The sequence below is a fragment of the Podarcis muralis genome, chromosome 8 (assembly GCF_964188315.1).
Source record: "Podarcis muralis chromosome 8, rPodMur119.hap1.1, whole genome shotgun sequence".
Taxonomy (NCBI): Eukaryota; Metazoa; Chordata; class Lepidosauria; order Squamata; family Lacertidae; genus Podarcis; species Podarcis muralis.
Genome location: NC_135662.1, coordinates 989,337 through 1,005,262, shown reverse-complemented (window position 1 = coordinate 1,005,262; position 15,926 = coordinate 989,337). Strand labels below are relative to the sequence as shown.

Below are 15,926 nucleotides of genomic sequence, written 5' to 3'. Positions count from 1 at the left end.
TCCCTCGCACTGTGCAATGTTTAAACATCAAAGGGAGCCAGGATGGATGGTACGACCCAGAAAGAGCAGAGAGGGGCTTGCCGCACCTGCAGAGAGGCCTTCTCAAAGGCCTGGAGGAAGCCAGACAGCAACTTCATCACATGGCTGCTGGCAGGAATGTGGGAGGAAGGGAAAGGCGAGTCTTGCAAAAAATAATAATGGCAAGGGCGATGACAGCAGGTGCCCAAGCAGAGGCAGCCAAGGAAGGAGGGAGACGCAGCCATCTTGTTTGAGGGGTGGGCTTGTTGCTGGCTTCAGCCTGCTGCCTCTTCACTTTGCGGGATGCAAAGCTGCTCCCTTCTCCAGAATCAAACAGAACTGGGCAATGGCTGCACAGGGTCAAAGCCTGCCTGTCCACAGTAGGGAAACAAAAATCCCAGACTGCACACCACAAGCTCTGCAAGGGCGGCAGTTTTTTCTGATTTTCAGAAATCTGATGGGCTATACAAAACAACGAATTACACACACACACACACACACACACACACGGGTCTGGGAGAATTAAAATGTCTTTGGTGTTGAAATGACAACAAGGCTGACAGGTCCATACAGGGGGGAAATGCCACAATAATGGGGCCACTACTGCAAAACTGGCTCGGTAGTCGCCACCCACCTCACCTCAGATAGGGGTGCTGTGGGTGACATGGTGCTGCTAAATTGCATAGGGCTTTAAAGGTGGGATAGGGACGAGGGTGGCGCTGTGGGTTAAACCACAGAGCCTAGGGCTTGCTGATCAGAAGGTCGGCGGTTCGAATCCCCGCAACAGGGTGAGCTCCTGTTGCTTGGCCCCTGTTCCTGCCCACCTAGCAGTTCGAAAGCACATCAAAGTGCAAGTAGAAAAATAGGTACCACTCCGGCGGGAAGGTAAACGGCGTTTCCGTGCGCTGCTCTGGTTCGCCAGAAGCGGCTTAGTCCTGCTGGCCACATGACCTGGAAGCTGTATGACAGCTCCCTCGGCCAGTAAAGTGAGATGAGCGCTGCAACCCCAGAGTCGGCCACGACTGGACCTAATGGTCAGGGGTCCCTTTACCTTTACCTTAAAGGTGGGCCTTGACACTTCATATATAACTGTGGCCAGTTTTTTTCTGCCACCAGCCCAAGATGATGAAAGCGACCCCTTCCTTGCCAGGAGTAGCCCCCCCCCCGGTACCAAACCTGATCGCACCCAAAACAGGCTGAACGCCATGTCTCTGAAGAGATGGAGCACCTCTTCCCAGTACTTTTCCCAGCCCTCCCCCAGCACCCTCCCCTGGGGCAAGCGGTGGGTGCCTGCTGAGAGGCCACTTTAGGTGCAGGACAAGGTGCCTCGGCACAACAAAGCAGCAAGCCTGCAGTCAGAAGCACAGGCTTTCCTGGCACGGCCTCAGGCCGCAGCTGGCAGCAGCTCACACATCTGAGCCCGCCATAAACTACGACTCCAGCAGTCCTTAACCTCATGGAACACCGTGGCCAGTAAAACCAGCTTCAGATGATCTCAAGCAGTGACTAAGCCCAAAGCGCAGCTGTGCGCAAGGAGGAAGAAAGGAGAAGGAAAAAAGACAGACGCGGAGTGAGAGAGTTCACAACGAGTGTCTTGCTCGGAGCCCATCAAAGCAATTCTGAGATGAAGCTGACGGTTGACTGCGGGCCAGCAGAGTCCCCCGTGACAAGCAGGGGCTGCGGTGCAACTCGCCAGAACAGCTGGAATCCATGCAGCATCTCGCACAGAGAGGCAGAAACACACCACATTACAACCCTCTAATGTAGAGGTCATAAAAGCCTGGCCCAGCGCCTCTGCCTCAGGCAGGATCAGCCAGAAGACTGGAGTCGTTAAAGTCGGCAAGGCGGAGAGGGCCGTGCACACTATGTGTGTGGGTGCAGGGGGGAGACCAGCCCTTCAGGCGGGCTGTGGAGTCACCCCACCGCTCCCAACCCTCCTGACCAGCGGCTAAGCTGCCTGGGGATGGTGGGAGTTGCGGCCCAACCCCTGGGGTTCAAGAACACTGGTTGTGGCTTAAGACACCTGAAGCCCAGGAGATGGAGCAGAAGCAGCTTCCCCACCAGCCCCACAAGGAGGAAGTGGAGGGCTGGAGCTGGACCTGCCGGATCAGGCCAGTGGCCAACCAGTCCAGTAACCTGCTCTCACAGTGGTCAACCAGATGCCCCCGTGGAAAATCCAAAGGACTCCCCACCAGCAGTTTCCAGCAACTGAGATTTAAAGGATTGCTGCCTCTGACCCTGGTGGCACAGAACAGCTATCATGCCTTCAACAACCCTTTCCTTCATGAATTTGCCTAATCCTAAAGCCGTCCGGGTTGGTAGCCACCAATGACTCCTGGGAGAAGGCGTTCCACAGTTTGCGCTGCATGAAGAACCTTCCAACATTCAGAAAGCTTCACCTGCCTTCAATATGCACCCCTCAGATGCTCCAGCTAATTGGAGCTGTTGACAAGGCAAGGCTGAACCTGGAAACATGGGCCAGGGGGCAGAGGGAAGAAGAAAACTGACCAGCCACCTTCCTTGGCTAGGCAAGGCTGGAGCCCCACAACTCTGACTCTCTGTGCACAAGGGGGCCGGGGTCACTGTCAGAGAGGCAGGAGGCCACCTTGCCACCACTCTAGTTTTCTTAAGGACAAAGCCTTATTAATAGGAGACAGCTGGAAAGGAAGAGGCCAGCGCTCCAGTCTCCTGCACCTCCTTAATGGAAGCAAGCATTTATTTCCCTTCCCTGAGATTTACAGCGATTCGTCTTCCCCTTGTCCAGGCCTTGCAAGTGATGTCTCATTCCCAAACCTCAGCCAGCTGCATAGGCAGGGTATTGGCTCCTGTTACGTGACGGGACACTGCACACTGCAGAGTGCCGGCAGGGAAGCCTCCTTCCTTGCCCTGGGGGGCAGTGGGCGGGGGGGAGTCTTAAAGGAGAGAACCGGGCAACTCAAGATGCTAGCTGCTGATCCTGGCAAAGGCCAGGCCAAGCCTCCTTTTCAAAAGGCTTGTCTTGAAAAGTGGTGAAATTGGCAGCTGGAAACTTGATCCAACCCACTGAGCAGTGCATGCGCGCGCACACATGGGGGGGGGGGAGAATTTCCCCAGAGATCCCCTTCTATCCCCCACTTAAACCAGTGGTTCCCAAACTGGGTGGTAGCGCCCCCTGGGGGTTAGTACCCAGGGAGGTGCTAAGAGGTGAGGGGGCAGAAGTGTGGAAGTGGCTATCCGACTTTTAAAAGCTGGTATCACTGGGTCAAGTTAATTGAATTATTTTAATCACACAGTGTAAATTGGGTTTGGAATAAATGTGCAATTCATTGTTACTGTTTTGAATGCTATTGTGCCATGATCTTCCTCAGTGGCCTGTGCAAACCGCTGATCTGAATAATGCTTTTTATACAGTAGGGGGCACTGGGGATGATTTGATTGAACAGAGAGGGCAGGGCCCCCCGAACTCTTGGGAAGCACTGGCTTAAACCAAGGACCAGGACACAATCTGCACACAGAAGGAGAGTGGGGAGAAGCAGCGAACCCACATGCCACCACTCCCAGCCTAGACCTTTTTCCTTTTCCTGCTTGTCCACTGCTAGCCAAGGCTGCTTTCGGGCCCCGGGTCCCTGCAGGCCGGCAGCTCCCTCTAATGAGGCATTTCCGAGGCGGCTGGCGGCTCCAGCTTGGCCATCCCTCCGCTGGCTCCATTAGGCCCAAGCTCAGCTTTTCTGCAGCCCGTTACTGACAGACACAATCTTTTCTGCAAATGTTCCAGCGCAAAAAATATCCCCTCTGGTGAGTGTCAGAAGGATAATATATATTGTTGCTTTTGGAACCATAAAGAGAGCAACACAGGTCAGAATTATTATTTGGTATGATTTAGCAGGGGGAGAAGGAGAGGTGCCGCATCAGGGAAACTAATTCCGTTGCAGGGAAGAAGAGGATGGTGGCGGCAGAAGGCCAGATAAGGGTGTCTGCTCGGATTTATTTTGACCAAGAGAAATTTTAAACCTCCTCGTTCTGTGGGCGACGGGGGCCTTGTAAAAACGGCAGGGCCTTGTAAACGCAGTCTGGCCAGGAGGAAGTACTTGCGGCGTCCCCGCGGCAGGCCTTCGACATGCCGAGCCAAGCTAAACGGAGCCCCCAAAGGCGGCTGGGGGAAGGCCCCCGGTAAACACAGGTGCAGTCACCCCTCTCGGCCCCCGCTCCCAGAAAGCTGTTTAGAATTAGGCTCACGGAGAAGACACTGCAGCAAGACCAACCAGAGCCCTCCTGCCTCGCTTTCCTGCTTGGAAAGAAAGGCCTGCGAGGATTCAGAGACCAGAGAGAGCGAGAGCGGCAGGACCGGCTGATTGCACCTTCCCCAATCTCACCACCTTGGTGGTGAACTTATCAAAGTGATCGTATTTAAGATGATCTGCACCCTTTCTTTTGTTATCCCCCCAAAATACTCCTATCAGGGTGGGTAAAAATCAATGATTAAAAAAAATATCAGAATTTTTGATTTAAATTGGATTTTTAACATAAAATGCTTTTGGAGGAAAAATATTTCTAAAGATAGTTTTCTATTCAAGTTACATTATAGTCCGAAGGCTGTTCATCAGGAATTAAGGATTTGTTTTAAGTTTTTCATGTGTGCTAAAACTCAGTCTAAGTTCTTTAAAAAAAAAAAAAATGTTTAACCACATCAGTTAACAAACATGGATACATATACTATAATGCTATTGTTTTAGCTAAATAAATTGTTTAAATTGTTATTAAGGAAATTATTATTTTTCTCCTTCCAATAAAGTGCAGCAGAAAAGTTGTCCAAATATAAACAGTTAACTTACTAAATCTGTTAAGTCTTTGGCGAGACCTTGAAGTGCTTACCAGCCAACTAATAAGCGTTCACAGTAAACTTATTAAACCTCAAAATAATTTCATAATTATCTGTCTATGTATTTCTAGTAGTATAACCAAATCAGTGATTTTTTATATAACTGCAAAAACTACTCTGAAAATTTATTTTTTCCAAAAATGAAGCCTTCATCTGGTTGTAAATGTTAAGATTATACCAGCAAGAATGAGTCTTTCTGTAAAAATATATATATTTAAATCAAGTCTTACTGACTAGTGATTTAAATTGTGATTTAAATCAAATCCACCCTGACTATTATACTGGAAGTTTGGTAGAGGCTGCTGCTGCTATCACCACCCCGCCCCTCAGCAGGAGACCCCAGGGCTGGTTACAATAACATAAATGATACCATTTAAATCAAGCCAACAAGCAAAACAGTCATATACTAACTAGCAATTTCCAGGCAGGCCATAAACATGTTACATAATTGTAGTGATATGTGGATTTAATTTCCACTAAAGGCCAGAATAAATGGGTTCATGTCCCAGGGACGGCCGCCCTCTAAACGCTGATTGGCTCCAAGCCACCCCATTGGTCCCGGTCAGCCTGGCCAACTGTCAGGGAGCATGCTGGGAGTCGGAGTCCAGCAGCACCTTGAGAGTCACCAGAAATGCCCCACCCCGATGCCGTACTTTGAGTGTCAGGTGCTGCCCCACCACTGCAAGGATGGTTCCACAGCCAAGAGGACCAAAGCAGAGCGCACGCGACTCACCTGGTGCCATTTCCCTCATCACCCTCAGCCTCAGCCCAGCTGGATGTGGGATCTGGAACCAGGCCTAAGGCCATTAGTCCTGCATTTGACATGAGTCTGGCTTCCCAAACCCCCAGGAAGCGTTTGCTAGGCTCACCTAGGAGACATCAGGAGCCACACGTCTCGTGATAAAAGAGCCAAGAGCAGCTTTTAAAAGGCAGCTATCAGGTTCAAAACCACAACCGCTCCAAACTTTAAAAAAAAAATCCCTGAAAGGAAGCTTCTGGCTCGCAGATTCCATTTTTAGGAGGTGGTTAGGGATTGAAAACAAATGAAAACATAGGAAGGGGAAAGAGAGGCCAGCGGAAGCTGACGCTCTCAAGGGCCGAGAGGGAGATTTTCCAAAGCAAATCACTGCCAAGCTTGGGCCCCCAAAGCCCACCTGCCTTCCCCACAGCAGCCCCCTAAGCGTTGTTCTGGCTTTGGAGGGACTGGCTAGTTATTAAACATTAACATCTCCTATACAGCACTATGCACCACAAGGTGCAGGCCCTTTACAAGAGTGCAAGGGAGGCAGACAATAAAAACATTCCTTTTCGCAGTCGGGGCAGGATTCGAAGCCAGGGCTCTAAAAGCCCCCCTGAGCCAAAATGGCCTCTTGCATTTACCCATCCAACCTTTCACTACAAACACTTTATTCCTTCAGAACTCCTCAACCCCCCCCCTTTTTTTAACATCCAGCGCTTTAAATGCCACGCTGAGAAACATCAGAGTGCTCTTATGCTCATGTCCTGCTTGTGGTCTCCCCAGAGGGCCCACTGGTCGGATGCAGCACCTAAGCTCTTCAGATGCACGCCAAAACATGGGGCTACCAATTTTCATAATAATAATAATAATAATAATAATAATAATAATAATAATAATAATAATAATAATATTTTATAAATATCCCACCCTCCCCAGCCGAAGCTGGGCTCAGAACGGCTAACAACAGTAAAATAATACAGCATTCTAAAATCAGTTCATTATAAAATCAGTTCAAATCAAATTGATGGCAACCATGGGGCTAGAGTTCTGTGAGGATTCCCAAAGGAGGGGGTCAGGCTATGCCTTGGCCAAAGGGCTGGCGGAACAGCTCAGTCTTGCAGGCCCTGCGGAAAGATGTCAAGTCCCGCAGGGCCCCAGTCTCTTGGGACAGAGCGTTCCACCAGATTGGAGCCACAGCCGAAAAAGCCCTGGCTCTGGTTGAGGCCAGTCTAACCTCTCTGTGGCCCGGGACCTTCAAGATGTTTTTGTTTGAAGACCGTAAGGTCCTCCGTGGGACATACCAAAAAGAAGGCCAGCTATGTAGAGGTGGACTTGCTCACAGCCATCCCACATTAGGCCAGCCTCTCCCTTACCTCCCAACCAAAGACAGTGATCTTTTTTAGGGGGGGCTAATGAGGGACCAGTTTTCTGTTTTGTACTCCATGAGGTGCCACTTGAACTGATGGTGTTACAATACTTTAACAAAAAAGAGGGCCAGTCTTCCTATGTGGATCTTGCGTTTAGACCCTTCAAGTTCGGGATCACTAAACTCAAGGAGGCCACTGTAGGCATTGTCCTTACCCCTCCCTTCTTCCGGGGCACTGTGATTTTGCACAGTGAGAACAAGGTGATCCCGGCAATTGGCTTGGCCTGCGCAGGCCACAGTAGCGGTCAGTAGTTCTGCACGGCCTGCAGAAGCTAAGAAGAATCAGCCCAGGAAGCTGCCCTGGGAAGGCTTGTCTCTTTCGGGCCCGTGAGAGTTTGCTACAACCCTAGACTGGCCAGAGGGGAGGCCCAAGATGAAGCACAGCTAACAAACCTTCACACTACTGGCTCCTCAAGAACGTCAGAGCTTATGCTTAAGCAAGTAGGCTTTGTGCCCTCTACGGACAACAGAAAGCACCCCCTCAGCTTTTTGATCTCTTAAGTCAGCCGTTTCCTTGTCTACATGAGGACCATATACAAACAAGACACACGTGGGCAGAAACACACCGGCACACACACTGTCCCTCCTGCACAGATGAGAAGGGGTTTGGCAACTCACTCCCCTCTTCCCTTGCCCACTCATCACAGCCTCAAACTGATGATGAGGGGAGGAGGCGAGTTGCCAAACCCAGCACTGAGTCTACTTTGAAATATTGTTTTCCCTTTTTTGCAGTTATTGTCAAAATTGGCAGAGTCTTGGTGGAGCAGGAACAAAATCACCGTGGAGCTGAATCACCAAGGAGAATGAGGTTCCAAAAAGGCACCGTTGGGCTTCTGTCTTCTGCCAGATAGGGAGGTGGTACTGAAGCCTTTAATTCCCAGACACCAGTCTAACCAAGACAGGGAGGCCAAGCTTCACCATACCATGACCCCAAGCAGCACCGCTGTGGGCAGGCAAGAAGCATGCAGGCCTGGTCTCTGGGCTTGAAGAGGAACTCTAGGGCACAGCCAGGCAACAAGTCCCCCTGGAATACCCTCCCTTCTGTAAGTGGTTTCAGGCAGCTTGGCAAAACCTGACCTTGGCCAGCAACCATTCAGAATGGTAAAAGCCCCACCAGAAAGCCGCAAGGCTGGATGACTCAAGAGACCGAGTGGTCATCAAGCTCCACATTCCATGGGTGAGGAGTCAAGCTGTTTACGGCTGGAGGGATCAGGGTTCCTGTCCTGGCAAGACAACAGCTGGGCCCAAAGCTGCCAGGAGGGGCACCACAGCAGCCATAAAACAGGAAGGGGTTGCTGCTTCAAGCCACTGACTAATCTTCCAGGAAAAGTGGGATTTGCAAGCCTTTGCCTTCATGCCCCAACCCACCGATATGAGCCATCCTCTGCAGCTGCAGATGATTTACAGCGGGGCTTCATTGCTGAACGGAGTGCTGGCCATCAAACCAGCCTAAAGAAATGTCCCCTGGGCTCCAGAACTCTTTCCTTTAAGTTCTCAAATGTGTGGGTGCAGGAAAAGGTGCTCTGGGGAATTCTGGTGCAAGCTAAGCCCTCCTTTCGAGGCTTCACTCCACAAGGGAACGCGTCAGACACTCCTTCCTGGGTCTCCCCTACAACAGAGCCAGAATGCAAACTGCCAACCGCCAGCGGCTCACTGCATGCCTCACCTTCCACCTGTGCCTGGAGAGAAGGCAAGGCAAATTTTTCAAGTCCTCAATAGCCTGGGATAAGCAAACGTTAAGCAGTTGTCCCACACATGCAAGAAACTCCCTGCTCTGTAAACTCCAAGTGGAGAGCATACGAGCCTTGGGGCTGGATCAGGGCGAAGGGGGCTCCTCATCTTGTCCCACATCCTGTTCTCACAGTGGCCAAACAGAAAGCAGAAGCCCACAAGCAGGACATGCTGAGTGCAGATGCCTTTCCCCTGCCCTTCACAACTATGGCGGTCTAAAATAAGGCCTTTCCCAAGCTGGAACCAGCCTGTGCCTCTATCCGTCAGTGCCAAAATAAAGCAGCACTGTTCCACCAAGAGTTTAATTTGTAAAAAAAATTAATCTTAGCTGCCGATGTAATTTTTAAAAATTAGTATTCATTCTTCTCTTAACAAGGGCACTACCATACAAGAAGAAAACTGACCAATAACAGGGCAAAGTCCACATGGTAAAGTGCTGCAAGTTACACAGCAAGGACATGTCAGAAGGGCTGCTAACTAGTTAACAACTGTGGTTGCCGCTTATCATTTTAACTGTGCTATGGGTGCATCAATAGTTGCTTTGCTATTATTAACGCTACCCTGGCGGCTAATGGGCGATACACCACCCTAGATGGAAGAGACAACGTTAGCATTGAAAATTCAACATGCTGGGTGAGAGAATTGAAGACAAAAACATGGCAGTCCATCACCGGGCAAGAAAGTTTGCTAAGGAGTGAGTTCAATTCCTGCAGCAATCGGGAGGTTAGCATATTATGCTACCTGCCAGCAGAGGGGGCTAGAACACAGGGCAAGGTAGACTCCCCCTCCCAAACCCAGAATACCCCTTTCCCCCCCTGCCCCTCGCATTGTACATACTGCTTCATGGCTATCAGCTTGGAGTCCATGCTCTCCTGCTTGCCCTTCATTGCCTGGACATCAGTCAATATCTTTGTCACGCTGTCCTGGCGAACCTTGATATCTTCATTCTTTATGCCAGATACCTGCGGGCAGAGGAAGATTTCTTACTTATGGCTCTTCATGGCTTCCAAACGAGAAAATAGCTGGCTGAGCATCACAGACAGGGTGTGCACTGCCTCTTCTCAAAGAGAGCAGCAGTCAGAGTCCAACAAAGCTGCTGAAGACCAATGCCGTATAAAATGCACGCCTTGGCAAAGGCGGTTCCTTTGCCCATCTCAAAAGGTGGTAGGATCACCCATTTGCCAGCACAGCAGGCAAGCACACCAGTTCACTGAAGTGTACTTTTATTTGATTGTGCTTCCCAGCATGCACTGCCCCTCTGCTATCCAACCTGGGCTACTGCATGAAAGAATGGTGTGCTTCTGAATTTTCTAGCTCTCTCTCTGTCTCTCTCTGTCTCTCTCTCTCTCTCTCTCTCTCTGTGTGTGTGTGTGTGTGTACTGCAATTTTACACACCCACACCCACACCCACACCCACACACACACACTTGACTGTTAAAAAAACACCCTCAAGCATGGCTCAGGGGGCATGGCTCAGGGAAGTAACAGAAACAAGCAAGTTTGAACAGTGGGGGGCAGGGCAGTGAGAGTATGGAAACAGGGGCACATAGTTCTGTGTAGCTTCTGCCTTCTCCTCAGTTAGGAAAACCGCTAATCTCAGTTTCAGAGAGAAAGCTATTTGCTGCTTTCATGAAACAATTTTGGGAACACGGTTTGTTGCTTCTGGTGAACAGTTTACATGAACAAGCAGCACTACAGATAAGCAGAGACTGAAGAGACATGAGGACAGCCATCAGACTGCAGAATTTACAGACAGGCTTATTTAGGGAGCATTCTCAATGCAAGAGAGGTGCCCTGATTAACGTGACATGATATGCAAGACATCCTAGCCTACAGGATGGCTTCAGCTGAGCCAGGGACTTCCAGGCTGCTCAGCAAGGCAAGCAGTGCAAAAAGAAAAGTTCAACAAGAGGAGAGATTGCCAGGGCCTCCTGCCATACACAGAAGCACACAGGAGGAGGTGGCGTGTTGGCAAGTTCATATTCTTCTGTGAGCTCACTTATGCATGCGCACCCACTCACCCACCCAGGTGCCTATCACAGGCCACCTCAAATTGGGTGATCTGAACCACAGTTCAGACAAGACAAGGCAAAAGCCAAAAACACTGAGAAGGAAGAAGCAGAAATCTGCCCTCTGCACTATCCTGAAGCACCAAGGCAGCTAATGGCTGAAAGAAACAGTGCTGTTTCCATCCCGTTCCATCAGTTCCTCAAAAGCTCCTTTGAATCTGGGCCAGCGACTGTTACGGAGGACTCACATTGGTTACTTTCCTCTTGATGTTCTCCAGGAGATGTTCTTGGCCGCGGAGGAAGTAGTGGTGCTGGAATTCAGTGTCATCCTTCTCGGGCTTCACCAGACCGCCCTGCTCGATGTGGATTACTTTCCGGAAGCCATCTGGAAGGCAAAGGAGCAGAGCAGGTTGGCAAGAAGGTCAGGGGAATGAAGGGGAAGCCAGCCTGTATTTCACATGCAGTGTACGCCTGTAGGGCAACTGGACCTCCCAACTCCCAGACTCTGCTTTCCCCCAGCATCAGAACCAGAAAGTAGTATCTGCTGAGTCTGCAGGTTGCTTAATGCTGTCATTTTCCTGAGCCAACTTTCCAAAGTGAATCATACAAAATAGCACATCAGCGAATGATCTCAGCTCCCAAAATGCAAGGCAGGTGTTCCAGGAGGAGGAAACACAAATTGCCTTGCTAGAGCTGAGCACGGTTCACCTAGTCCAAACTCGTCTCCCCCTGAGGCACCTGGCTGGCCACAAGCAGTGATGGACGTTCCTGCTTAGAACTCAGAATACGCCCTCTTTGAAGACGGAGTTCTCGTTTTTCACATTTAGAGCCATTAGCTGTTCACAGTCATAGTCTCCATGAACCTTCTACCTCCTGTTTGAGTCCCACGTAAGGAGGCACAAGCTCCTCCATGACAGGCCCCTTGTAGTCCTGCTTGCAGGCCTGGTACTCAACCTTTTCTTTAACCCAACACTTTTCGTAGACAATGCCAATTCTATGTTAACAGTGCCAAACATTTGATCCTAACCTAATTTTGCCAAAATGACCCGCCGTACAGCAGAAGAGGACGTCGCTCTTTTCTTCACTACACCTGAAGAAGCTACTAGGCCAGTCTGAGAAGCCCCAGCACTTTTGCCCACAAGTCCTGCAGCTCATGTTCTGACGAACTGCCAAGGTGCCCTAACCCCACCTTCAGGCAAGCCCCTCGCAAGAGACTTCTGAAGTCAAGTGCACAAACTGTGCACCAAACAGAGAATATACTTACACATGTTCAGCTGCCGGACAAAGCTGGCCATGTTGTTGTGTTTGAAGTATTTAGGAAGGACTTCCTTGGCAAACTGGCCTTGGTCGAAGACATGGAAGCTGTTTCCACTCTGCAACAACAGAAAGAGAGATGAGCAAGGCTGTGCGGCAGCATTGCCACTGACCTCAAGCGGCTGGGCTGGCCCCCATGGCTGGCAACCCCACACGGAGGTGTCGCCCTTCAGGCACCGACAGATGTGAAAACAGGGCTATGCTTTCAACCAGTAGAAATAGGGGCCAGATTCAGGCAATCAAGAACCACATGGCAGCCACTTAAATGCACACAAGGGCAAAACATAAAAGCCCACAGTGGTTGCAGGTAATCACTGATCATGGCATTCAATCATGAGAAACTGGGAAGTCTGGGAAGCAGGGGGGGGGGTAAACTGGGCTTAGTCACCTGACAAGTGGATTTTTACACCCTTTACAATGGGTGTGGTTGCTCACACATCACTCTCGAAATGTCAACGCCTGGAAAAAAACCCAGAAGAATGGTTTTTTTTGGGGGGGAGGGGTTCAATTTTTCCATTACCCCCTGGCAAAACTTTCCTATTTCTACACTACTATTGGTCCATAAGAAGATTTGACCAATAGGATTCTTCGGGCGGCCTGTACAGAACACCAGTGTGGCTTGTTTAGTATACTAAACCTGAGGAACTCCCTGAGCCAAAGCCCTTAGAGAAATCAACACAGGCACAGGGTTGACCACAGATTTGCAGGGGGAGCTGAGCAGGTATCGTTGGCCTGCCAGATGCAAAAACCCACCTGCTGTAACTATGGCAAAGTGGGCAGAGAGATGAGGCAAAAAGGCAGCCCATGTCAATGGCTGGAAGACTGTGTGGCATCTGCTGATCTTAACTGCCTCAGTAGCCAGGCTGCCTTCTTCCTAGCTCAGCCACAGAGTTCCCAAGAGCTGGAGGGTGGAGCGAGAGGGGAGGACAGAGAGGCAAGGCAGCCGGCAAGAATGTGTGGCTGACTCACCCAACATTCCTTAACTGGTGCCAACCCCATTGGATAGCACGGCAGCCCCAGCGTTTCAGCTACATACACAGGAGCCAAGTTTCTTAGCTCCAAGGCAGACTAGGGAAAGACCTATGAAGTGAGGGACCCAACAGTGCCTGTGGTCTGCTCAGTGTGTCCCCATGTGAAGAACGGATAAGCTAAAACCTTGAGATTTACTTGAGTGCACTGGCCAAGGCAATAGCTAACTGGGGCTCTCTTATCCAGAACTGGCATGCCTTCTCTTTGGAGATGCAAAGACAGAAGGCAGAGGGGAGTCGGAGCAAGGCACTGAGAAGTGCACACAAAGAGCACATCTCTTGATGCACTGCAGGTGGCCACAGGCCTCCTCTTGCCCTCTGCTTTCTCCATATACAGTCAAATCTCAGTTCCCAAACGCTTCCATTTTGGAACGTTTCAGCTCTCCCAAACGCCGAAAACTCAGACGTGTTCTGGTTTTTGAATGTTTTTTTGGAAACCAAACGTCCGATGAGGCTTCCGCTTGAGTGCAGGAAGCTCCTGCAGCCAATCAGAAGCCGTGCCTCAGTTTTCAAACCTTTCAGAAGCCAACCGGGCTTCTGGAACAGATTACGTTCGACAACCGAGGTTTGACTGTAATTTTTGTTTTGTCTTAACCACATTTCCCTTCCTTTGAGGAATTTCCCTTCCCTCCTGCATGCTCCCTTGAGCCAAAGGGCTGCCCAGGAACTCCAGCTTGACAATAGCCACCCCAGCTCAGAATTGCCTCAAGACTAGAAGCTGCCCAGCAGGAGCAATATTTCAAGCTTTGGCTATGCGAAAAGCATGCAACCATTTTTACTGAGCAAGATGACACGACTTCTCTGTCTCATATAGCAGGAATTTTATTATCAAAATATAATAGTCTCTACAGGAGACAAAGAGAGAGAGAGATTTCAATCTGGCAGAGTGATATAAAATAGTGAAAGGCTTTTTACAACTGGATTTTCTTTCATGGCAGGAAAAAGCCCTGCCACTGAGTCATCTTCTTTTTAAGACAATTCCATATGGCGGGAGAACAAAACCAGCTAATGCCAATACTAGGGTAGGTGGTAACCAAACCACACCAGCTGTAGACAAATCACAACCCTGCAACAAAAGCGTGCTAGCTCCAGAGCAAGAGGACGGCATCTCGGACCACCCAAAAATGCAGCAGAGAAGGATGCACCGACTGCCAAAGCCCTGCTCACATGCACCCTGCCCCTCTCCGAGGTTGCCTGTCCTGGGCGAGGGACTGCTACAAGAGCCCCGTCTCTGGAGCCACCGCTACCAAAAGGATCACTTGGCACATTGCCCCCAAGCGCAAGGTCACACATCCCCCACATCTCTGCCAGGCCCTTCCTAGTCCCTCCAAACACCAGATGTGGGCTTATCCACACAAGAGGCTCCAGCTTGAAAGGATCAGAACACCACTGACTCAAGTGGAAATAAATACCATTTGCTACATGAAGTGCCTAAAATAATGAGGTGCTGTACAAAGTTTTAGTACGCACATGGCCTTAGATCACTCAATACCAAAAGCCAACAATAACCAGGGTCTTACTGTCCACTTATTTGCCTTCTGAAAAAGCCAAGATTCAAGAGTCTGGAGGGACAGGGCAGCCTGATGCTGGAAGAGACAAGGTGCCGAGTTTTTCATTTTCTGTCATTTTAAAGACAGCAAAGCCAGTCTCTGCAGAAGGTGAGATGTGAAGGGCCCAGAAGGGGGAAAACACAAATCTGAAAATGGGGGAAAGTTTTCTTGAATTTTCCTGAGGATTATTTCAATTATTCCCCAAGGAAAACCTGGAAAATTTGGGAAACACTAAAAAGCAAAAACAAACAAAAACACCTCTTATTATTCTCTCCTACCTGCCCACTTTTTTGGGTAGGAGGAGGCAGTTTAACCCTTGGATCACAATGAGTCAAAGGTGTGCTGAGGGAGGATAAGGAGATTGCAGAAAAGCCGAATGAATTATTTGCATCTGTCTTCACAGCAGAAGATGCAGAGCAGATTGCTGCGCCTGAACTAACTTTTGCAGGCAAGGAGTCCAAGGCCCCCCCAACCCCAAGGATCAGTACTGAGAGCCGTGCTTAACTTGTTCACGAACAACTTAAAGCTGGGGGTGAGAAGTGAGGCAGCCAAGTGCGCTGATAATACCAGATTGTTTTGAGGTGGTAAAACGAAGACAGACTGTGAAGAGTTCCAAAAGGATCTAATAACAGCACAACAGATTCCACTGCAGGACCTCCTCCTCGCTTCTGCTGCAAGACCACAAACTTTTGGCTCCTCTCCAAATCGTTTTACTCCTGCTGACTACAAGGTCTCTGTAACTAGACCAGGGGACAGCAAAGTTTTTGTGGCTTGGGCCAATTCACGATCCCGCAGACTCTGTGGTGGGCCGGGTGTGCGCAAGTGCATGCACAAACGCTATTTCCGGCACGGAGGAGGCGTGCACAGCTTCCCATTGGCTGCAGGAGCTTCCTTCAGCCAATGGGAAGCTGGCCAGCATCGCGGAAGGTGGTCCCCACTCTGCTCTGCGCCAGTTTAGCGCGCTGCATGGGAGCCAACCGAGTGGGCGGTGGGGGTCCATGGGCCGGTTAAACGACTCCCATGGGCCGCTTGTGGCCCATGGGCCTTAGGTTGCTGACCCCTGAACTAGACAAACGCTGGCTCCTTCAGCCTGAAAGCGAGATGAGCACCGCAACCCCATAGTCACCATTGACTGGACTTAACTGTCCAGGGGTCCTTTACCTTTACATTTTTACCTCTGTAACTAAGAACGAGTGCCTGAGCCGACTTTTTTCATTATCCCTTCCAGTCCGTTTCCCTTTTGTCGTGTGTCT

The 15,926-nt window shown here is 50.0% G+C and overlaps 1 protein-coding gene across 3 annotated transcripts in view; it reads right to left on the bottom strand.

The window, feature by feature from the left end:
• The window catches only part of HSF1 (heat shock transcription factor 1), a 45,674-nt gene that overhangs the window by 21,362 nt on the left and 8,386 nt on the right, over positions 1-15,926 (bottom strand). For 2 of the 3 annotated variants that reach the window (XM_028735945.2, XM_028735946.2), the window contains exons 2-4: positions 12,046-12,154; positions 11,030-11,166; positions 9,610-9,734 (exon numbers count right to left, since the gene is read on the bottom strand). In XM_028735945.2, coding sequence (XP_028591778.1) covers positions 9,610-9,734; positions 11,030-11,166; positions 12,046-12,154 — 371 coding nt within the window. The remainder of the gene's footprint in view (positions 1-9,609; positions 9,735-11,029; positions 11,167-12,045; positions 12,155-15,926) is intronic. The other variant, XM_077932654.1, reaches the window with a different exon arrangement.